The 25512-nt window shown below is 39.6% G+C and overlaps 1 protein-coding gene across 1 annotated transcript in view; it reads right to left on the bottom strand.

Moving 5' to 3' along the window:
* The window catches only part of LOC129774039 (diacylglycerol kinase eta), a 265856-nt gene that overhangs the window by 192325 nt on the left and 48019 nt on the right, over positions 1 to 25512 (bottom strand). The window contains exon 2 of the mRNA XM_055777737.1: positions 24845 to 24955. Within this exon, the coding sequence (XP_055633712.1) occupies positions 24845 to 24955 (111 nt within the window). The remainder of the gene's footprint in view (positions 1 to 24844; positions 24956 to 25512) is intronic.

Genomic DNA, 25512 nt, shown 5'->3' with positions numbered 1-25512 from the left:
CATCCAAAAGTCGGTCATCCTTAGCACCTGCGCGATTGTCCGACAATTTCTCGGTCAGGACTGAAACAGCACGAGCATGCAGATACGTGCATTCCGCAGAGCCTAGTCCCCCTTTGGCATTCAGAAGCCCGGGGGCAGGTGAAAATTCTGGCTAGGTTCGCCTAGTTAAGAAGTGAGATAAGTCTGGCAATAAAAAAATTAAAAAATATTTTTTTATAAGGTTATGATGCGAATATTAAATTCAATTTATTTAAAAAATGCTAAAATGAAAAAAAGTTCCAATAAAAGTTCAACGATATATAAGAAATAATAATCACCCCTAATGCCAATGTTTGCCGATTTGGTTAACACAAAGTTGAACAATGGTATAAATTGTTTCGTTCATTTTTTGACGTAGAACTACGTCTTTCATTAAGGGTGTCAAATCAGAAAACAGGTCACGTTTTTATGAAATAAAGTTAGCGTTAATAACTATTTTTGCCGCGAACGTATTTTGGCGATTTACATACTAAACGAATCGGAAATTCCGTAAGATTTGTTTAATATACAATAGAATCCCCTGGTTAGTAAATGGTTAAAATTCATGAAAACTTTAAGTGTTTCTATTTTCCCATACATTTGTTCTGTCCATTTGAGTGCTTTCCCGAACAGAGATATCAATAACGAGCAACTTATCGACGACCAACGGAGGGGAAATCGTAGGATTTAAAGTCTCCGTGAACAAAGGAAAAGAAGAAGAATGAAGGGGAATACTTGCCTAGAGTATAAACAGTGGATCTCGCTGAGGCAAACTTTCATCATCATGATTCTGTGTATGTCATTCGTACCGACAACACGTGATTTTTTACCGCTCTCGCTTTTAGCTATAGTCAGGTAGTTTTCTATTTTTGGTTTTTTTTTTTCATTCTTTTTTTTTACCCGCGCTGGAAGTGGATTCGGCGTTACACGCTTAGCGTGTTTGGTGGATATCGCCAAGGAATTCAACATGGGTCGTGGACGTACGACCGAACCAGCTACTAGTGTCCCGAAGAAGAAGGCCCGCACTCAAACCAACGCCCCAACGGATGAAACAACGAATCGTCTCCTCCAGAGCAACTTGTACTCGGTACTGCCGGAAAACTCTGAAGGTGCTACAATCATGAAGAAGGAGTGGATTCCCCCGCTTTTCACCTCCAGGAAAGATGTCAACAACCTCAAAACCGAGCTCACCTAACAGAACCTCCAGTCACGTTTCAAACTGCGCAGCGTAGGAACTAAAATCGTGTGCTCCAGCATGCAGGAATATACCATGGTTGGCTCCTTTTTAAAATCGGAAGGAGTTGAATTCTTCACGCACGATTTGCCGTCGGCAAAACCACTTAAGGTGGTACTACGAGGACTACCACCATCCGAAGCAACTGACGTTCAGTCTGAACTAATGCAGCGTGGACTGAAACCAATGGCCGTCTATCCAATGACTAGACGAGAGTCAACCAATCAGAGCTGCCGGGATCAGTTGTTTCTGGTCCATTTCGTTAAGGGTTCCACTAGCATCGGTGCTCTAAAGGAAATCCAGGATATGTTTCAAGTCATCATTGAGATTTTGGGAGCGTTACCGACCGCAGCATCGTGACGTGACACAGTGCCTGAACTGCCTTTGGTTTGGTCATGGTTCAAAAAACTGCCATATGAAACCGCGCTGCGACAAGTGCTCTGGTGGCCATCTCACTGGGTCCTGTGGTCAAGCAGATGACATCGATCCGAAATGCGCGAACTGTGGCGAGAATCGCCGTGCCACAACCCGCACCTGTACCAAGCGAGCAGAATTCATCGACATCCGTCAGAAGTCAACGATAGGAAACCAGCCTGGTCGTCAACGCAGTGCTCGTCTTCCTCCCGCTAACACTGAATCACACTATCCTGCGCTTCAGCCCCGTCGAGTGGTTCCGAACCTGGAGCCGCTTCCTTTAAATAATTATCGAGCTTCCGCTACGATCTCTTCAAACAAGCAAGCGGTTAATCCTGGCCACTCAGCTCAAAGTCGCCTCAGCATAGCAGCAACTCAACCAAACCAAGGATCGGCCCGTGTTCCAGGATTGTCGTATGCTGGTGCCGCCTACTGTCCTAAGCAGGTCAATTAACGGGATGGTTCAGCAAATGACTATCGAAACGACATTATCAAGCTGACACGGCGGCAGACGAGGTACATTATCGGCTGTGACCTTAATGTAAACACGAAGCTTGGGGCAACAGCAAACGTAAACGGAACGGGATCATCTTGGGAAGCGATCTTCAGGAGGGTCACTACAATATCTTGAGCCCTGACTCCCCAACTCGGCTGTCGCGATCTGGGACCCATTTTCCGGTGGTCCTAGAGATCGGTTCCGGCGTGAGCAGACATCAAAACATTCGAAGGGATTATCACCGAGTAAACTGGGATAGATTTAAACGGTGTGTGGATGAGAGCATCGACTTCGATCAAGTCCCTGCGGCGACTGAAGACATCGACCGATCACTGGAAGATATCGAATCGGCGATTGCACAGGCTCGTGAACAGCACGTTCGGATCATTCCCCAGGTGAGCAACCCCTTAATCATTGATTCTACTACCAAATACTATATTAAAATTCGTAACATATACCGGAGGCAGTATCAGAAGACTGGCCTTCGGTTCTTCAGAACAAATTCAAACAATCTTTCCAAAATTATTCAAGCCAGACTCGTGGAGCTCCGTAATAGTCACTTCTCAAGCTTGCTTCAGTCTCTTCCAGATTGTGCTCGTCCATTTTGGAAACTAGCCAAAGTTTTGAAAAGCAAACCTTGACCTATTCCTCCGCTTACCACTCTTATTTCGGTTAACAGCACAACAGATCGTTTGGTGACACCTGCAGAGAAGGCCAATGAGATAGGACAGCACTTCGTCAACTCCCACAATCTTGGACTGAACATTATTAGTTCCTTTGAGATTTCCGTTTCAGATACAAATGACCTCATTGATCAAAGTGAATTTATTGTTCCAATCAATCAACATATCACAGCTGACGAACTGTTGGCCTCTCTGAAAAATTCGAAGAATATGAAGGCCCCCGGTTTCGACAATACTTTTAATCTAGAACTCAAGAAACTGAGTGACAGATTCTACCATCATTGAGCATTTATATTTAATCAATGACTCCGACTTGGTTACTTTCCCTTGAGCTGGAAGATAGCCAAAGTCATACCAATCCTTAAAACTGGGAAGGATCCTTCTAGGCCTTCTAGCTATCGTCCCATAAGTCTACTGTCAGCTATTTCTAAACTTTTTGAAAAAGCTATTCTTTATAGACTGCTCGCTATTGCTGAGGAGAACAATGTTTTTCTTGAAGAACAATTTAGATTCCGAAAGGGACGATCCACTGTTCACCAACTGACAAGAGTTTGTAACATTATCAGACGAAACAAGTCGGTAATTAAAAATTATCTTTCCAACAGAATATTCCGGGTCTTTCTGAATGGCACGAACTCAGATTCATTCAACATTAACGCCGGAGTACCTCAAAGAAGTATTCTTGGGCCAATACTCTTCAACATCTTCACATCAGACATTCCTCCCCTTCCGGATGATGGCGTTCTGTCGCTGTTCGCAGATGACACCGCAATCATTTACAAGGGTAGAGTGAGCTCTCGCTGCCAAACTTCAGAGAGGCTTGGACGTCCTTTCAGAATATTTCAACAAATGGAAAATTTGTATCAACGCGGCGAAGACCCAGACCATACTTTTCCCATATTCTAAATCTCCCCGACTTGTGTCGGCTGATGATGTCAAAGTCAGACTTAGTGGTACTGCGGTGGAATGGTCTAGTGAGGTCACTTACCTCGGCCTCACCATGGACAGCAAGCTGCTCTTTGGCACGCATGTTGATAAAATTAACACCAAGTGCAATGCACTGATAAGATCATTGTACCCCTTAATAAATCGCAACACGACTCTGTCACTGAAGAACAAGCCTGCTATTTACAAACAAGTGATCTTTCCAGTGATTGTATATGGCGTGCCAATCTGGAAGAGCTGTGCAAATAGTCATAAACTAAGCTTACAGAGAATTCAGAACAAGATCCTTCGTATGATCTTAAAGAGTCCACCTAGGACACGAAACACTGAGATACACGAGATTTCACGATCCTGCCGTTGGGTGAAAAAATTGAACTATTGGTAGAAAGATTCAGGGGTTGCTGCCATGCCTCCAACAATCCAATCATAAGAAATCTGTACAGCTAGATTATGGTTTAGGTTAAAATTAGTTTAAGTAGGTAGGGTTATATTTTAATAATTAAAATATACAAAACATATTGAAACGTTGAAAATAGAAATAGGATGAGTCAAAACTCATTATTAACAATAATAAAAACATAAAAAAATAATAATAACAAAGATGTAGTGCTAGGAGTAAGGCAGCTCACTTATAATGTTAAAACTTTGTATAATCAAAATCCATGGAAAATAAAGAAAATTTAAGTCAAGTCAAAAAGGCAAACTTTCGTTCGGCATCGGACTGTTGAGTAATCCAGTTCACTTTGGTAATCCAACTTGGAAATCGTCGTTTGATTTTTCGGTTCGTTTTTCGCGTTATTCGTATCGTGTGTTCTTCTTTCCGCGTCATAAATTGGACGCTTCGCGTAGTGTGCGATGAGCAAGAAGAAGAGGAAGGCAGGCTCGAGCCCTGCAGAAAACGAACGCATTGCCAGGGGCAATAAAATTTCGAGGTAAGCGTTATCTAATGATGCACGCGGTGTTGGTGCAGTGAAAAGCGCTCGCACTGAACCGAGCCTTCGCAAATGTGACACCGCACCGAACAACAGCGAAGTAGGCGATTTCGGCGCGTCGGTCGAAAATGTAAACGCCCAGGCAGCAACCAAAATCAAGCTCCCCCCGCTGGTGGTGAAGGCGGTCGCTCTTGACAAACTCATCAGCGAATTCGCATCGATGGGTGTTGCAGCATAGTACAAGCTGTGTGGCATAATTCAGTCTTTTGCCAAGCAGTTAACATTGTTTATTTTCCGTCTTCATAAGGGCTTCGTTGGTGCCTTTGAGAATGCATCAATGCATTAAACTGACGTTATGGCGAAGCAGACGTTAAGGTTGTGCACCAAAAACAGAAAGTGGGTTATATCTATGGTATAACCGCAAGGGTGACGTAGGACTATCGTTGATTTAGAGATCATTTGTTTGAAGTTGAATCTAAATCCATCCTGAATGAATGAATAAATAAATATTTGGGTGACTTCAAAAACGAGAGTGTTACGTTGGAGACTCAAGGTTTTATGCATTCAATATTGGATACAAAAAACCTTGTTCTGAAGAATAATCTTCAGAAGCTTTCCTACTAACTGCACTTGATTGACAAATCACAAAACCAAATGTATGTGGTCGCAGTATTATATGGATAGAAAACATTAAAATAAACTCGTTTGAATGTAATTTTCAATTCCAAGGGGAACTGGCAGATTATTTTTCAGCAACGATCATTTTTTTCCAGGTTTCCTCTCGATAACCAGCAAACGAAAAGAGTTGCGCGCGTGTATGTGTGTGTGGCGGCTGCTTCTATGTCTTCCCGAGGAACCGTATTTCGATGCTGATACTCTCTTGGTCACGAGAGTATCAGCATCGGCTTTTCTGCGCTCCCTCACAGTTAAAACAAACTGATTGCATTTCAGGTCAGGTCAGGCCAGGTAATGAATCCCTCGATCCCTCGCCGTTCAGCTCGTTCAGTAACGATGTTGTCTTGTCGATGTCCTCAGGCGTCGTGCACAAATTACGTAACGCTAAAAATCCGAATTTTGAACCACCTCTCCCCCCCCCCCCTTTCGTAACGCAATTTCCTATCTCTAATAAACAGAAAGTAACGCAACATCTACCCCCTCCCCCCTTATAGCGTTACGTAATTTGTGCACGACGCCTCACGAAAAATGAATCGGTTTCACCACCAGAATATCATTTCAGTATGCTTTTCGTGCGTGATTGAATCGAGAGAAGGTGTGGTTTACGATGGCAATTTGGAAGGCAAACTAGAGGAGAATGAACTCTCTGAGTATGAAAATTTCGGCGACTGAGCAATAATCGATTGAAAATTATATAATTTTCGCGATACGAAACATTTTCCGTTTTTCATGTTATGCATCCAATATTGGATACGAAAATATCCTACTGATGGGAAAGAATAATCTTCAGAAGCTTTCCAGCTAATTACACTTGATTGAAAAATTACGAAATCAAATGTATTTGGTCGCTGTGTTCGCCATATAATTAGAAACATTAAAATAAACTCTTTCGCATGGATGTATTCGTCAATTCCCAGGGAACTGGCAGATTATTTTTCAGCAACGATTAGATCTTTCCGGAATTTTCTCGATGCTGTATGGCATCCAAACGAAAATTCTCGTTTCAGTTTGGCCTGCAAAAAACTTTTCTAAACTCTAATCCATCAAATTTGGAGCCCTGAAAAGGGCCGATGATTATATGCTAAGCTAATATAGCACCCTCTCCTTGGATTCGATGGGCCAGCTGAATGTCCTTGGGCATGATGTGACGCGTTTTGCGTGGATAGCACACAAATTTGTATCTTCGAATAAGCCTCCTGCAGCGTCATAACCGCGGAACTTTGGAAGCGCAAGTCGGTTTTGAAGTCCTGAGCAATTCCACGATCCAAAAGCTGCAAAGGTAGCTTGCGGATCAGCAATTCGGTCGACTTCCGATAGCGATGAATTTCACGCAAAGCTCCCGGTCGATAGTGATGTGGCTTCTTCACCTATCCTGCGGCTGGTGCGCTTATCCGAGCTGCTTTCGTGTGCCTTACCACTGAAAGACTAACTAGCTATCTGCTTGGTCCCAAACAAACGAGTCGTCACGGTGCGAGAGTAGAGTAAGAAATGAACGAAAGCAAAGGAAGCGTCATTTTATAAACCATAAAAGTATAGAATCTAAACCCCACCCTTATTATATTCGTTGCTTACCCTGAGAGAGAAACGAATAACATCGAAGTAAGTATACAGTAATGTATTTGAATCCGGACACTTTGCGTTACATTTAATACCATACCGCAGCCACAACATTTTCTGCATGTTGAATTAATGCGATTGATTAGTAACTATCAAGAAACTATCAGTAACTATATTAGTAGCTATTATTCGCATAAATTCAACATGAAAAAAATGTTATGGCTGTGGTATGATATTGAATGTAATGCAAAGTGTCCGGATTCAAAAGCATTACTGTAAAAAAGAGTTAACTCGACTGAAATTTTTTCGGTTCGGCCTGCAAAAACGAAATTAAGAGCCCCCGCCGACTGCAGACTGACTTGTCGACCGATAGTTCGGTCGGCTTCTTAATCAGTACGGAGATAAAAAGTCTGTAGTGTACAGCATAATGCATAGACGTAAGTATGAGCTTCCCCATCTCACATTCCAATAAGATTAATGGGTTTCCAAATGGGCGCGCTACATACGGATACGAATGATTTCAATAACCTGTTTCGAAGCTATCATTAAGCTATTGAAACAATTTTTCGACTCAATAAATAGCAATCATATAACTCTTGGACATTTTATCTTTTGTATGAAATGATTATCATACTGTTCCGTTGATCCGAAGCAGAATAAGTCACGCTTAAAGAAGGAATGGATTTTTTCTTGGAATTTAGTCAGCAGAAATAATGCCCTTTCCCAACAATTAAAAACGACAAACGGTAAACAGTTTCATCAAAGTGATTTCTTCGATATGGGGGTATATTCACTACATCATGTCATATATTTCATATTTTTCATTATTAAATCCATATCCATGGCACCTATCGGTATCGAATTATCATCGACACCACGATTTTCGCTAAATGCTCCTTTCAGTTCGGCCTGTAAAAAACTTTTCTGAACTCTAATCCATCAAATTTGGAGCCCTGAAAAGGGCCGTTGATTATATGCTAAGCTAATATAGCACGCTCTCCTCGGATACGATGGGCCAGCTGGATGTCCTTGGGCATGATGTGACGCGTTTTGCATGGATAGCACACAAATTGGTATCTGCTAATAAGCCTCCTGCAGCGTCATAACCGCGGAACTTTGGAAGCGCAAGTCGGTTTTGAAGTCCTGAGCAATTCCACGAATCAAATGCTGCAAAGGTAGCTTGCGGATCAGCAATTCGGTCGACTTCTGATAGCGACGAATTTCCCGGTCGATAGCGATGTGGCTTCTTCACGCTTCCTGCGGCTGATGCGCTTATCCGAGCTGCTTTCGTGGTGCCTTACCACCGAAAGACTAACGAGCTGTCTGCTTAGTCCCGATGAAACGAGTCCTCACGGTGCGAGAGTAGAGTAAGAAATGAACGAAAGCAAGGGAAGTGTCATTTTATAAAACATAAAAGAATCGAATGTAAACCCCACCCTCTTTATTGTATAAGCTTACTGTATACTCACGAATATAATAAGGGTGGGATTTAGATTCTATACTTTTATGGTTTATAAAATGACGCTTCCTTTGCTTTCGTTTCTAGAGACGAATGAACTCTCAGAGTTTAAAGTCTCTCTAATTCAATACCTTCCTTCCTTCCTGCTTTCGTTCATTTCTTACTCTACTCTCGCACCGTGAGGACTCGAGCTCGTTAGTCTTTCGCAGACAGCTCGTTAGTTATTCGGTGGTAAGGCACACGAAGTCAGCTCGGATAAGCGCACCAGTAGCAGGATAGGTGGAGAAGCCACATCGCTATCGACCGGGATCTTCGCATGAAATTCGTCGCTATCAGATATCGACCGAATTGCTGATCCGCAAGCTACCTTTGCAGCATTTGGTTCGTGGAATTGCTCAGGACTTCAAAACCGACTTGCGCTTCCAAAGTTCCGCGGTTATGACGCTGCAGGAGGCTTATTCGAAGATACCAATTTGTGTGCTATCCATGCAAAACGCGTCACATCATGCCCAAGGACATCCAGCTGGCCCATCGTATCCGAGGAGAGCGTGCTATATTAGCTTAGCATATAATCAACGGCCCTTTTCAGGGCTCCAAATTTGATGGATTAGAGTACAGAAAAGTTTTTTACAGGCCGAACTGAAAGGAGCATTTAGCGAAAATCGTGGTTTCGATAATAATTCGTTACCGATAGGTGCCATGGATATGGATTTCCTTATGAAGAATATGAAATACATGACATGATGTAGTGAATATATCCGAAGAAATCACTTTGGTGAAACTGCATTATAAAATTATTTGTGTACGAATGCCGCAATCGATAGTCGACTCTAATTTGCGCTGGGTAATTTCCTCGGAGGACTCGATTCCTCCTTTGAGCATTAATAATCTTATTCTGGCATGAATCACATTATTTGAATGATAGAATGAAGAAGTTTTCTGCCAATTTCCTTCAACCTCCAGACGTATCTTTCTCCCGTTTGTCGTTTTCGCGTTCGCTAATCCTCTCTCACAACACCCATTTCTAGTTTGAGAAATTGTTGAGTAAACATTGTTTGCCAGTGCGCGTAGAGCGGGAATTCCTAAGGATTCATTGCACCTCTAATAAATTGCCGAAAGACGTGGTCTTACGTTGATCGCACTTGATTGAAAAAATCCAAAACGAAATGTATTTGGTCGAAGCATTATATGAGTAGAAAGCAAATAATCGCTCGAAAATGACTTGATTTTCGCGATGTGAAACATTTTCCATTTTTCATGTTATGCATCCAATATTGAATAAGAAAATTTCCACTGATGGGGAAAAAAATATTCAGAAGCTTTCCTGTTAATTGCGATTGATTGAAAAATAACAAAACCAAATGTATTTGGTTGCAGTGTTATATGGATAGAAAACATTAAAATAAACTATTTCGCATGAATGTATTTTTCAATTCCCAGGGGAACTGGCAGATTATTTTTCAGCAACGATGAAAGAAACGAGAATTCCACGCGTGTATGTGTGTGTGTGTGTGTGGCGGCTGCTCCGATGTTTCAAGCGGAACCGTGGCATCACTCTCCTCCTGATGGATTCCCTTTTGGCATTAGGTGCACAAACAGGCTCTTGGTGACACCGTTCATCAGCGCATTCATGATAAACGAAATTAGCTTAACAACAACAGCGACAACATGCTCCAATCGCTGTTCAATCATAACTGAGTGGGTTTACGAGCGGCGCTCGCTTATATACCGATTTTTGATTTCAATAGCCTGTTTTGAAAGCAATTTTAAGATTATTGAAACAAGTTTTTGGATGAAAAAGTAACAAGTATATGACGCGTAGACATTTTATCTTTCAAATGAAGTGTTTATCATACCATTTCGTTCAGTTGTTTAAGAGCTATTAACGCTCAAAATCTCGGTCTCCAGCGTAACGCTTTCGTTCTCGAAACTTTGGTTTTACACCCCGGTATAGAAATGAAAGACGTAGTCCTACGTCAAAAATTATTTGGGAATACCAAGCATCTTGAAATGTCTTACTGGAATGTTATAAGTTATTTGGGTTCGCGTGCCAGTCGCAAAACTGCCTTCAACTAGGAATGCATTTGCGCTAATATTGATCATAATGAAGCATTGCTACTGTTTTCGAGGTTGTTGATATTAACAAAAAGAGTTTATTTCGCTTGTTTAGTCATCAAGAAAGTAAATGTTCTGGAATTTTGTATGTGATAAGGTTTCACTTACCAGTAGCAAAACTTCCTCCACTAAGGGTGACAGCTGTGCTTCTCTCGAGCATGAGAAAGTAATGCAACTCTTTTCGAGGCCAGTAATATTAACAGAAGCGTTTCTTTAGAGAAAAGCGCAAAATGATGAGAAATGTTTATATTGCTAGTAGTTTCAAGCCACCGATGTATGGCTCTGTACGCATGCTATGGTGAACGCTTGTTTGGCGCTTGGTTTATGCTTAGTTTGTACGAACGATATATAGAGGTGCGATTCCTTTGAGGCAATACTAAATAACATGTAGCATGATATTTGATACTTGCAAGTGTTGTCATTGTTGTTGTTTACATGCGGTGCCAAAGATATATTGATGTAGTTATGAGATATGGAATAATGGTGCTGGTGCAACATGTATATAATCGACTGTAGCCGAGTCTATGTCAATTTCGAAAAAGGCCACCGGAATAGCCTTCGAGGTAAATTTTCAATGCATTGACATGAAATAAATTGCGACATACGATTGTTTTTCGAGGGCAAGAATGAATCACCAATCAATTATCGTCAACTGATTCTACAATGAAAAAATCATTTCAGAGATTATTCTACTAAGCAGTTGTTTCTAAAATTCCACGGCATTATAGAATAATTTCCGAAGGTATAAATAAGCGACTTATATAAAATAACAGCGTAGTTCTACGTTAACAATGCGGTCGTATCTTGGACACAACCTCCTATATTTTTTTCTTTTTCCTTTCCAATCGTGCTTCATTCTATTTCGCTGCTGCTCTGGTTGCCCGTTTTGGTCGATACGATTTGAGGAGCACAAAATGGACCAATCAAAAATGGGCACAAAGTGCATTTGGACAATGCTTGATATTTCACAATTATTCAATTATTTATCTCGAGAAAAATGAAATGTTATTCATTATGATAGATGCGTAGATATTTCCTATCAATTGATGCAAAAACCTTTGCGATCTATTGAGAAATGTTCGAGTTATAAGCGTTCTAAATCTTGCATTTTTTTCCAACTTGTTCAGTGCCTAGATTTTTCACCCCCTATATCTTCCGGTTAGACGTAGTCCTACGTCAAAAAAACGAATGAAACGATGAAAGTTGGTATGATGTAACTGATATGTTTGATTTCTCAAAAGTAAAAAGTCGTAAAGTTGAAAAATGAAATAAGAAAATCAATATTCATATCGTTAAAATTCTATCTCGTTGGAGAAAAATACGCGCTTCTCTTTTTGAATATGCACAGCTAAATTCATAACTGATGGGTCTCGTTCATGAATTGGGAAACCAACGCCAGATAACAATGGAGCTGATGTATCGTTCTTATTTGGAACCGCATTACTTCGTTATTGACATTCAATCGAGGAGTATTCACAGCGGTATTCCAATTTAGAATCACTGCCATATTGTCACTTCCTTTATCCACGGACTTGCAAATGTATTAATTGCTCTTTGCTCAACTAAACGAAAATCACAACTAAACGATTTTCAATTTCAATGTCGCGTTGTTGATATTTGTGAATGACATTATTAGTATTTATTCGTTGAAATATTAGATATTCGCCTACGCTTACGATCATGTCGTTGGTGAAATCTCTAGGAAAACGCGTTGTACATATTCCGTCTACCATGCAAGGCGATAAAGGCTTCGAATCATCGCATGGACCATACACCATTGATGTGGTAATAGTATCGACCAGCTATTCATATTCCGGAATTCGATTGGTTTGAAACTCGATCGAATTTCACGATCACTCGATGTCGTTTAAAATACCATGTATACATTAGGGTGCCAAATAATGTATGGGAAAAAATCGATCCTAAAATTTCAAAAAGTTACCCTATTCAAAATGTTCACCACCTCGAAAAAACACCCTATGCCAAATTTCAGCTTAATCGGACTTAAGGGAGAGTGGCGCAAAGCGGTCAAAGTTTGAGTTTTTTGAAAGACGAAAAATCACCCAAGGGGGAAGTAAATGAAATCGGGGTTTTCGAAAAAAAAACGTTTTTGATGTCTTAAAATTGCATGAAACATTTGGCATAATTTTTTTTTTGAAAACCTCTATTTTCGATGATTTTTCGTTTTTCAAAAAAGCTCTAATTGTAACGTTTGTGACACCAGTAAATGAAGTTCGAATGAGCTAATATTTTGCATAGGGTATATGTTCGTGCAAATCAACATTTCGTAGGAAGTTCCGTATGAAAAATCGAGATAACTATTTTCATTGGCACCCAAAACCATACTTTTCGTTTCGTACTCCAAAAAATCCCAGAATGCTGATTTTTGACAAGAAAAAAATTTCGAGATGACACGTTTAATGCAATTTTAAGACATTTGGCATCAAACTTTTTTCTTCGAAAACCCCGATTTCCTTTACTCCCCCCTTGGGTGATTTTTCGATTTTCAAAAAAATCAAACTTTGACCGCTTTGCGCTACTCTCCCATAAGTCCGGTTGAGCTGATATTTTGCATAGGGTGTTTTTTCGAGGTGGTGAACATTTTTTATAAGGTAACTTTTTGAAATTCAAGATGACCATTTTCATTGGCACCCTAGTATACATAGAAGACATAGTCCTAACCCTAACTTAACTTTTTTTGTCTATAAATTTCCTTGAATTTCCACCAAAACTTTCTACATAACATAAAATCATCGTCAGACACAATTTTCGTTCAAGATTTTCCCCCAATTGCAGAGATTGTTTTGCCTGTTAACATCGAACACATTTTTGATATGTAGAATTAATTTTCATTGAAAAAAATGGTTTAAAAGCGTCCTCCCGAATATCCATTTTGCATTTTCGCTTCACAAAAATGGAACAAGGAACTCAATGTCAAATTGCGTTGCAAGGTTGACACATTTGCACAACTCGATTGGAATTGAATCGAACGGATTTCAGAATGCAAAATTGCAATCCGATCGGATAATTTTGACTCTGACACTGTTACGGCGTTGCTCATGATAGCGTTTCCCAAGTGAATGTATTCTTCTTCAAGCCACTCATGTTGATTAGGTCGCAGAAATCGCAGTCGTTCGCTCTCTACCTTCGCGTACATGTCGACCATGAAGCTTACGACATTCTCTAATGACATCATACACATAAAATCCATCGAGCGTACTCCTTCATTTTATTCGTCTGATATTTCTATCCATAGATATTATTTCAAAATAAGTAATGATGTTCATTATGAATGGACTTCGTGTGGCAGGATCACGTTGTCTAATGTTTATGCAATATTCATCTTGTTCTTTCCGAACGGTAGGGCATTTTACGTCGAAGATATTTCTTTTGACTTACATTGTGGTCACACACACATTCTAGAGCTTGCCACTCAGAATACATTCAAGGCGTGTTATTTGGTATAGAAATTGTTGCGATTTTCGCTTATCGTAATCATTGCTGCGTCATCGCTTTGTCGCTCTACTTCAAGACATGCATCGAAAAGCGGATCTCAACGCCGCCATCATGCCCGTAACATTGTCACACATCTAATGCTGTATCTGTAACTGCCGCATGCACACAATAGTCAAAATGTCACACGCACACACACTTAGCACATGCCTCACTCACCTTTTGAAGCGTGACGCTCCCTGATTGGCTGCCTTTGTCTTCCTCCTGTAAAACGAGAGTTTTTTTTCTTCCTTTATACAGCAATCAATCCTCCGCCACATGTACCGCAACCGCGCCTTGCGGGTTAGTTGAGACACAGCCAGCTTACACCGCGTGATATTACCGTTACGGATTAACACTTCGCGCCGCTTTTTATGTCGGAGCTAACCGCCCGCACAACCTCAACACAAAAAATGACGGGAAACCAGTTTTCCTTGCCTGATGGCTGTCAACGCCTCCGGTGGATCTTCACGCCACCACACCACACCAAACCAACGCCTCCGAAAACGAACACTCAATAGCCGTGGGGGAAACAAACTCAGCCGCGTCCGTAGATGTATTCCAGAATACACTTTTCTTCTTCTGCGAGCAACCGCATCACCATGCTGTCATACAAAACTAGAACTCGTGTCCCAGCGGGACGGCGCACTAGACCACGCGGGCACCAGACCCTTTTCTTCTCCAACGAGACGGTGCACTTAACCGTGCTTACACGCCCCACAATTTCTTCTCCCATCGGACACATCACTTATCCCGATTCGAGTGACACGTGGCGCTTGGCCGTGTCTATTCGCGAAATTGTCACTTTTACCGGCGCACACTAAACTCTTCCCATATCGAGCGAGGCGGTGCGCTCGACCGTGCTAATTCGCGGTACAACGACTTCACCACGCGGTACCAAAATTCCTTCGTCTCGAGCGAGACGGTAAACTTAACCGTTCTGGTTGACGATCGCATAGCTTCTCCCGTTGCTTCGTATGGCGATTTTTTTTTTATCTTCGCTTATTTTTCGTCGGCCTATTTCCGCCACTTTAGTGCCAATCACCGACATCAGGGAGGCGACTCCACCTGTTCCTACCTATCAGACTCAACAACTCATGAGCCGGGCCAACTTCTTTTACTTCCGCTCCGAAGGAAGACGTAACCAGAGATTTTTCGCCTCAGAAAATCCCAACGACGCCAGCTGGGATTGAACCCAGGCCGATCGGATTGTGAGGCTGTTACGCTAACCATACAACCACTGGCGCCGTCTTCGTATGGCGATCCATGGCTTTGCTTTCGTTGGCATATGTATTGGTGATCACCAACGTTCGGTTGTGTCACTTCCATTAGCAAGTATCTCCCGTGAGCGGGAAATAATGTTGTATGAGATAGCGTTACTGTGTTGCGTGCGCTATGTGTTACCAGCAAGCATTGAAATGAATCTACAGCCAATGTGACTTAATCATGTAACAAAATCTCAACTAACTTCTACTAAAAATGATGCAATTAATACTACGATGAGAAGGCGAACATTGAGAACGTTAGTGCTATCGAAGAAGAACATGGAGAGAGTCGTATGAACGATGTGCGTTAACGATGAATTCCAGACTATTGTTTTCTCTTCGAATCACAATTTCTCGCGTCATTGTGCAGACACCTTCTATGATTTCAGTAACGCTTGTGCACTGAATCTAGACACGTGCTCTCCAGCAGATATTTTATCAGAATTTATGACAATAACGGACCCGTTTGTCGTTGAAAAATATTTTTTTCAGAAAATCAATAATTGTACTTGAAAATACATACTAATCGATTACTTTTGGTAAGTAAAATACTGTTTGAAGCCCTAAAACCAGTTTGTTTTAATTCATATATTTAGCGGGGAGAATTCTACTGAATAAATTATATGATTTTATCATATTATAGTTCATCTATAGTAGACCAAGTCTCTGAATAATACGTTATTGTTGAGTAAGAAATGATTTTCTACATTTCATTCTCTAACGAAAATGTTGTAGGTTTTGTTTATAGTTTTAAGTGATCTTTTTTCAAAATTTTGAGTTTTTTTTCAACTTTTGTCCGAAAAATTTTAACTCAAAAACTATAAGACCTACAAAATGTTGGTTAGAGAATGAAAAGTAAGAAATCATTTATGTTTTCATTAAAAAATTTCAAACATATTTTTGAAAACGATATATTTTGAAAATTGAAATTAATTTTTCTCAAATAATGTTTTTTTAATTCTAAAAAAATAGATATGAATATGTCTAACAATTTCCACCAATTCACCGATACATTGGAAGATGGGCACTTTTACAGGGAATGAATTTTCCCAACAACCACTTTTTCTTATTTTCTTTGAAAAATTACTATTAATGTTAAACTCGTAACATTTTAATGTATAAATCATCGCTACGAACTTTTTTCTATTTAGAAACATTTCGAGAGCATGTCAAAGGCGAGAATTTACACACAAAAATGTTATGAGTAAAATATTATCTTTCAGGAGTCTCCATACAAAAATACTATGTATAATAGAAACTATTAAATATAGAAAGTTAATGTCTTCGACAAAAGTTCATATTTTAACGATATATAAGACATTGTCGAATACGCTATATCGCTATCTTGACTTTAAACAAAATTATGATTAGCTGTAATTTTTTCAAAGAAAACATAGAGAAGTTTTTTTGTTTGACAATCGCTCAATATATCTCTATTAGGCGGAATCGAAGGAAAACTGTAGTACTTCTCCGCCGTAGTGGCAGATTGCCAAATCACGCCAAAACATTACATTTAGGCACTCCAGCTGGTTCATTCGTGAGTTCATAGTTTTGTTCGTCACGAAAACCTGGGTTTTTGTACGCAGTGGAAAATAATTTACCAGGTCATAAGCTTTCTTTCAAATTGATTTGCAAAAACGAATTTGAACTTGATAGGGACATCACCTCGATCAGTGGCTTCATAGCACTTTTATTTGGGAAGCTGCCATAATCTACAGGGTGGGCCATTTAAAGTGGAAGGATTTGTTTTTGCAATAGCAAAGTAAAGAAGTGGAATTTTAATTTTTTTTTTTTAAATTCATTTATTTTGGTCCAAGGAGATTTGTTCTAACTACTTTTTGATTATGATATCTCGTAAATGACCGCCTCTGGCCGTGACCGCAAAATGTGCCCTTTTTTCGGCATTTTCCATCACTTTGCCCAATGTTTCGGCCGATATGGCAGCAATTTCTTGTCGGATATTGTCTTTCAGCGCAGCCAGGGTCCTTGGTTTACCAGTGTATACCTTGGATTTTAAATATCCCCATAAAAAAAGTCAGGAGGCGTCAAATCAGGTGATCTCGGTGGCCAGTCATAATCGCCGTTTTTCGATATTAATCTTCCGGGGAACATTTCGCAAAATCAAGTCGACGTGGTAAGTCAGATGGGTTAAGTTGTTGAGCCATTTGAATTTTATACGGAAACATTTTCAAATCAACATGAATTATGCGTCGGAGAGTGGTTCGAGCGATGCCTAACTCTTGCGAACGATGGCGACCTGATGTCGATGGAGTCTCTGCAACACTGGCTCGAACGGCATCAATATTCTCGTCGAAACGTCTTGGTCGTTGTCTGGACAGATGACTGGCATTACCAACTCTACCAGACGATATAAATTTGGCATATAATCGACGTATAGTGTTGTCTCCAGGCGATGTTTTAACTTTATTTTTATTTTTCCACGCACGTTTAGTTAACACAATTGAGAAGTTATTTTGAATGTACAGCTGAACAATTTCAGCGCGTTGTTTAGGTATGTATTGTTTCATGGTTAAAATTGTACTGAAATGACGCTTCCAACGCGGTATGACATTTGTTAATCTGACATCTCTGTCAAAAGTTATGGGGTTGCCAGATGCTTCCACTTTCAATGGCCCACCCTGTACCTTCATGCACGTTTTGTCGACTTTCAGGATGCCTCCTTCGTACTTTGTTCTCATGTTTCTGTTTCATCATCTACTATTGATTGTTGTAACACATCAGAAAAGCCGTATGTGAAGATATGTCTTCATATTGCAATCATTTCATTTGCTGTAAAAACATTCAATATTGCGAAGATATTTTGTTATATATATACATTAACATACTTTTCCAAGTGTCATGAAACCCTAATCAAATAATCATAGTTCCTAACACGAATGTGATAACTTGCTTAGTGATCGGTGTTGAACTTTGCACGCATGCGATAACAATAGAATTCAGTGTCTTGATAACAAAAAATGTGTCAATCATGACTGACACGTGAAGACACTTGATTGGTAAACCGTTCAACACACACTTTCAAATCAGCCGAGCCCAAGAGCAAGGGATTAATTATATTAATTTCAGCTTAAGAATGAACTGCTACCCCTTCAAAAAAATGCTACCGAAAGTGATCGTTCCGCAGCCCTGAACTTGACCTTATCGGTGACGATAGCTCACGTTAACGGTCTACGTAAATCTGTTCTACGGTAATAAAGTTTGTCGAGAGAGAAAAAATTGAATCTCTTCGACTGACATAATTTGCCTATCAGGACCGAAAACGAATAAAATTACGTACGAATGATATACACAGAGCTTCAAATCAGTGGCAATATACAGTGCCAGAGCTATTCCGACCCCTTTTACGAGTCAGCACAAACGTTCCGAGGAAGAAATTTTCACGGCACGATAAGCAGGATTAAGTAGCCATTAACGGCAACCACTGGTTGGCGTGTGTTTCCGCTGGGTTGGGTACCGCTTTAATTGCTGTGGAAGGTGAGCCCCAGCCGTAAGTGGAGAACTGATTGGACCTGGCCCTGTTCACGACATTGGTGTCGAACACGTGGATGCAGGGGTGGGGGGGAAGGCGTAAGCAATAAAGCGGAACGAGACAGTAAATGACCGTGAACGAGAAATATGCCATCATTCCGACGGATTGCAGGCACAGGGAGGAGGTTGCTTCCCAATGAATGGGTTCGCTGAAGCCGTTCGATTTGTGTATCGTGGAATCAGCGACAATTCCGCTATACAAGGAGAAGTATGCAGTTAAAAATAACTCTGAAAAATAATGAACGATTTTTTTCGTACTGTGTTCAGCGTTAAAATTTATTATTAAAATTCATTCGTACTCAGTTATTGTTATTTGTGGGAGTATTTAATTTCGCGATTGAGTATGAATGATTTGAAATATGTTTCCCATGCTGCTTTTTCGAAATTTTATTCATCAGACGGCCGCAATACAAAACACATCTTTCTTCAAGAGCAAAAAACCGGTTGAATTAAATACATGTCGCCATTAACCAAATAGCAACCTGAATATGATAGAATTGTTCACATGCCATTTATACCCATCGGCAGAAAATATTTCCGAAGAAAAAATACGTTTGGGACAGGATGGTTGGAGAAATGAACATTCATTATTTTTATGGTCTCGGCATTTTTCAGACTTTATTTAGCACGGTTACAAGAATCCGATCAAATATGCACCGTTTTTTTTCGAAGACACGTTGCCTTTTTGGAGGTACTGCGCATTAAAATCACTGTTACAGTATCAGGACAGCATAAGAACCAAATTCACATTTCCAGTCGTCTGACTTGCATTTTCATCTTAACCTTTATCCTTTTTAGTTTAATAATTAATTGATTTATTTATTAGAAAAAATGTTTTTCCTTGGAACAGCGATTCTCTCATAACAATGGAGTTTCATTAGATTGTTTAATTATAGTTAATAATATGGAGGAGTGATAATACACCGTGTGTTCTGACAATGTTCTGTGTTTGTCTGTATTTATCTGTAGTATATGAGGTAATAACTTGTGCAGTTATGTTTGAAGAATAATAATAAAACATACTTTCCAGATTCAATTGTCACACTGATTGGATTCGAAATAGATTGGAGTAATCTGTTATTGTAGATAATGTATGTCTGTAGTATATTTATGTATTTATCCGTAGGCTGACCAAAAAGATTGTTTTGAACGGGACAGTACCGTTTTTTCGACCATTTGGATTGTCCCGTCTCTTTATCAATTTGTGCCGATTTTTGAGTGTAAAGAAAAAAAAAAGTTCGTAATAATGCCCTGTTGTACTACGATTTATTTGGAAACCCATGCCTTTAATTGCCTCTCATCATAGATTAGTTAGTGGTCTTTCGAACATTAATCCGCCTTGTTGAAAGAGGTAATGTATCTGTTATTAAAGTATCTGTTAACTTCAATGACTTTTTTAGAATTCCTCAACATAAAAGGTAATAAATATTTTTGACTAGTGTGGTGTAAAGTATTCTTAAAAAATATAAAGGGTTGTATCCAAGAAAAGGCCGCGTTGTTGATGCAGGACTACGAAATTATTTGATTCAATTCGCTTGCTGGATGGGGGTAGAGAGATTCGTTTCTTATTCGCTATGACAGATTGGTCGGATGAACATCATGGTTTCGCCATGTATGAAAACAATCAGTGATTGCGAAACAAAATGGCTTCAGTCGAAATTGTGATACACCCCGCTCAGAACCGGTCCACGATTCTCAAAGCAATTCAAACTGGTTTAAACTGTGTGATTGCTACAGGATGCACAATTCTGACTGAACAATTTAAAGACAGAGGAGATGAAGAACACCTGGAAATGCGAAACTAGTAAGAGTTTCAATTGAGCAGTCATTGAGATGGTTTGTGCGCAAATATGTTGTTGCTACGCTTCGAGTTCCATCTCTTCAAAAACATAAGAATTTAATGAATCATGATCACATCAATTGCAAAACTCTTTGTGAAGAAATACTTCAGACAATCCCTTTACACGCGTTTTTATAAATTAATTTGAGGATTTCTTCCACCTGAGGGGTTTTAAACAAGCAGAACTTTCTATATTGGGAGGTTGCCAATCCAAGGGAACCCAGTGTATAGTACATTTGCGCATCTGAGACTGATTCAGTGTGGGAACGATTTCGCTACCCTAACTGAAAGAAGTAGGCCTACGTCAAAACTAGTTGATTCAAGCGAAATACAGGATGCAAAATTTATTAAAACTACAGAAAATTTATTCGATATTGTGCTGGAGTACATTGAAAAATGGAATAGTATTCTTAGAGAAATATAACAATTTTATATTAACCACTTGCCCTACGATTAAATTTCCAACAGCACGAACCAAACACGACCACGTCAAGCCCTTCTACTATATTGAGCAAGCGTCAGGTTCGATGTTGTAGGTTTTGGCACAGTCCTATCACCACGAATGTGCTTCGTCGTTGTAGGTTAAAGGATTAAATTCCATTCAGATTTAAAGTAGCATTAGTAAAAAAAAATCCTGTTCAAATAGATCACAGGAATTATAATTTATTATATCTCAAAAGGTGGAATAAATGATCCTTACCAGTTGCGGATATCTTCAGAAATGGAAAACTAATTTCTGGACTGCAGAGAATTCATGAACAACGGAATATATCGACCGTCCGACTAATTTTATAAGAGTTATATCGGTTACCTTATGAGGTTCTCGAAGTTAACTATCTGCCATTGCGATTGGAATTCGATAAAGCATACACGCGATGAATAACGAAATACATCGTCGGTCCGAATGTTTTTAGAGGGGTTCTCTCGGTCCCCTTCTCAGGTTTCCCGATGATAATTTTTCGTCTCCATGATTCTAGTTGAATGAAAAGCGAGCGCGATCAATAATAGAATATATAGCCGGTTCAATGAGTACTTCCGTGGCCGAGGTTAGCGTCCCACATTATCATACCGGATGTTTGGGTTTCGATTCCTGTTCTGGCCGGGAGATTTTTCGTCAAAGAAATTTCTCCCGACATGCATTGTGATCTGGTGTATTCTAAAGCTAGCCACTCCAGAATATATTCAAGGCGTGTAATCCGGCTTAGAAATCTCAAATAGGTACAACTACTAAAAATGACTGTGGCGAAAAAATGTTCACAGTAGCAAAATAGGAACTGAGATTGGCCAGGGCGAGCACAATATTTAAAGAACTTTCACTGGTAACCAACGACATACATCGACAAATCTTGACTAAGATGGACTTTCTTTCTATACTTTGTTTCCTACAAATATGAGTATCTAATATTTATAGATGTTTGTGATTTCAATAGTTTACTTTCGAAGTAGTGAAAGAACATGAAAATCAACGCGGTGCCCCCACTTAAACTGCAACATACTGTGCGAAATCTATCTTTCATTTTCCCTAGAATCGAGTAAAAACAGCTCAATGTGACCTCAGCATTAAGGAAGACTGCCACCTGATATTGAAAGCAAGACGACTTGAATGATGATGACGTTGATGTTTTGAGTTATAGAGGCTTTGAAATTCATGAGTTCATTCGCCTCTAGCATTGAAAAAAAACAATTTGAAAAACTAAACTAAACACTCGGCCTTGAGAAGTGCCTTTTCGGAAGCCTCGCTGGCGTCTGATCGGTAGCTAGGTGAGCTAGAATTTTGAATACTGTAATTAGCAATTGCGAATGGCTTGTTTATACTCAATGAATAGAATACGGTGGAGCTTAGATTGCTTAGATTTTCTCTATCCACATTGTCCGTAGAACGAGTGCTGCATTTGCATTTCGAGCTACCGAATTACACTCATCTGATTAGCAGTGATATTTAAACATTGTACCTCGCTGATACATATTCGGCCACGGAAACACGGCAGGAAAATGTCTTCCAATTTTATTCAGGCCGTCAAAATACGTTCAGAACAAAAATAATTATTAACGTTAAAAACATTTCATAAAAATACTGATTTCTGATTTGACACCCTTAAGGAGGTAGTACACAATGAACACCATAAAAAAATATGAAATTTTCGCGTTTTTTCCACGAGAAAATCAATTGCTATGAATAATCTGATATGACAACCGGTTTGATGAACCCTTGCAGCCAAAACCTTGTGAACTGGTGGGAGTTCTGCAAGTTTTTCTAGTGGACCGATTTCAACCAATTGTTTTTTTTACGTGATCTTAGATATACTTCCTGTAATCGTACGTAGGATTTTTTCAAAATCAACGAAATGGCGATACGTACGTAAAAAATACGTTTTTGTCTAAAAAATCGAGACAAAACAAAAAATAGAAAAATAGAAATGGAGAATCTGGGAAAAACTATTGCATCAAAATCGGATGAACCATTCCGGAAGTAGAACTCACACCAGTTTGCAAAACATGGTTCCAAGAGAAACGCATTTTAAATTTTAGATACATTTATTTCTTTTATTTTACATCGTATCTTCAATCTGCAATCCCTGAACCATAAAACTGTCCTTCAACGCTTAAAAGGTGATCTTCCTGTCACTTTTTTGTTACCAAATTAGACTTGCGGGCTTCTCTAGCTGCTTCTGACATCCGCATTTCTGCTCATTTGATTCGTTTCTTATCCGATTTTCCACAAAAATTGTTGCACTCCGGTCCAATTTCAAGCTTAGGTTCATTCATTATCTCCAAAACACCTTGTAGACCATCATTGAAATTACAGGTTGCTATATCTGCTGCAATTTCCAAAACTTTTAACTTTTGGTTGCATGCAAACTTTGATCGACAAATGCACATAAAACAGATTCAAAAATCAATCTAGATATATCCATCCATTATATTGTTTGATAGGGTTGGTAGTTAGGAGGATATCCATTCCTGTAAGCAACTGATTTATGCATTGCGCGAGTTAAACATCTATACAGTTCGGGTCACAAAATAACTCTGATTCTTTATTTCTTGTCTGAGTTTAAAAAGGTACAGATTATTTATGCTAAACAAAGTGGCCTATTGTCCTGGATCGGTCTGAGAATGAAAAACAACACATGTTTGTAAACACATGCTGCCCAAAAATCAGTAATGCTAACATCAGCATGTGGTGCGTCGCGTCGCTAGCTCGGTGGTGGTTGGTGACTCGGTGCATGTTGGTGGTCCGGGTTGTTGATGTTTTCAACATGTGGTACGTCATGCCGCTGGTGTAAGAATGTAGGTGATCGGGATCGTTGCTAACTCGCGCATTCTTCTCGCGCTGCTTAATCAAAGACTTAGGTTCACTCATTGGCTTGTAACTTCGGAACCGAGCATCGGGCAAACCTGGGACGAAAACTACAGTAAAGTAGACATCCCAGAGAATATTTTTTTAATTTATTTTATTTAATCCAAAATTTTTTTTTTAATTTTTTTTTCAAGTTTCCATAGTGTAGTACCCCCTTAATATAAAACGTAGTCTTTTGTCAAAAAATAGGTAATGATTTCATATCCATATTTTCATTTTCATATTTTCGTTTTACTCACTAACGTCACCGGGATTAGATATACATAATTGACATTTAATCTACTAATACCACTTAACAAGACAACTAACTAATATGTAAATGAGTAATGTGTCAAACTCCATTATTCTCATCTCATGTTTGCTAGATGATTTTCTTAAGTTTTAGCGATTGTGGCAGGTTTAAGGGAATTGGTTTTATGGATAGTAATAATTCACTGATAATGATCTCCAACTTCAATTATTTTGAATGGGGTCGAAGTAGACTTGACGTGGAATCCAGCTGGACGAATTGCAGTTTCTGTTATGAGTACAACACATTTCACTAGATCTTACTAGCGAAAACTGTGATAACCACATCGAAAAATGCCTAATTGCGTCCGGTACATATATATTTCTAATACCACTGTGAACCTATAAACCGAAACACATAAACCCGCCAAACGAGGTTCTCCACATTTGTAGGTTCTCCATCTTCCGAGCTACAACCCCTTAAATTCCCCCGTACCATTCGGAAGGAAGAAATTAGCCATCTTCCAGTTTAAATGCTGTTCAATTTACCCCCCATATAGTATGTGACCTTACTGCGAACTTACCTTGCTGTCCTTGGCATAGTAAAGCTTGTGGCCTTTCAGTCGAAAATAGCGTCTACGCCATCTCTGGAACGACCATGTCTGCTTCATCAGATAGCCCTCCTTGGTGGCAGCCTAGGGGTGGGAGGCAAAGAAAATAACAAAAGCGGTGAGAAAAGCGTCCAGAAACAAAGGCAGTAGCTGTGTTGCCGAGTATACAAAGGAAAAGGTCATTTATACGCTTTCCATAAAAAAAACTTCGCCGAAAGGCATGCGAGAGACCGAACACCGACACCGCAGTTTTAAAAGTTTCCGGTGTTTCATGGTTGTAGTTTTATTTTTGCTTCGTGGATTCAAACAGCAAGTTTTTTCTATCCTTGATTGTGATCTAATTGTATAGTATAGGGATATAAAATCATCATTCTTAGACAGTGACTAGGTTTCAAATTCCCAGAGAATTTAATCATTAAAATCACAAATTAAAGGTTTATTTTAATGATGGGATTGGATATACAAACCAAACCATGTCAGATTAGCACATTGTTATCTTGCCTGTTCAGTTGACCGATTGTTACCAGTTCTTAACAAGCATAAGGCATGCCAATCATTACCTCGTACCGTCTATCCGATTTCGAGGGAGATGCGACACATTGAGTTTTGAATATCATTCAATTTGCTTGCATAACAGCAAC

This window comes from Toxorhynchites rutilus, chromosome 3, assembly GCF_029784135.1.
Source record: "Toxorhynchites rutilus septentrionalis strain SRP chromosome 3, ASM2978413v1, whole genome shotgun sequence".
Lineage (NCBI taxonomy): Eukaryota > Metazoa > Arthropoda > Insecta > Diptera > Culicidae > Toxorhynchites > Toxorhynchites rutilus.
Note: the sequence above shows the minus strand (reverse complement) of the source record. Positions and strands in the feature narration are given on the sequence as shown.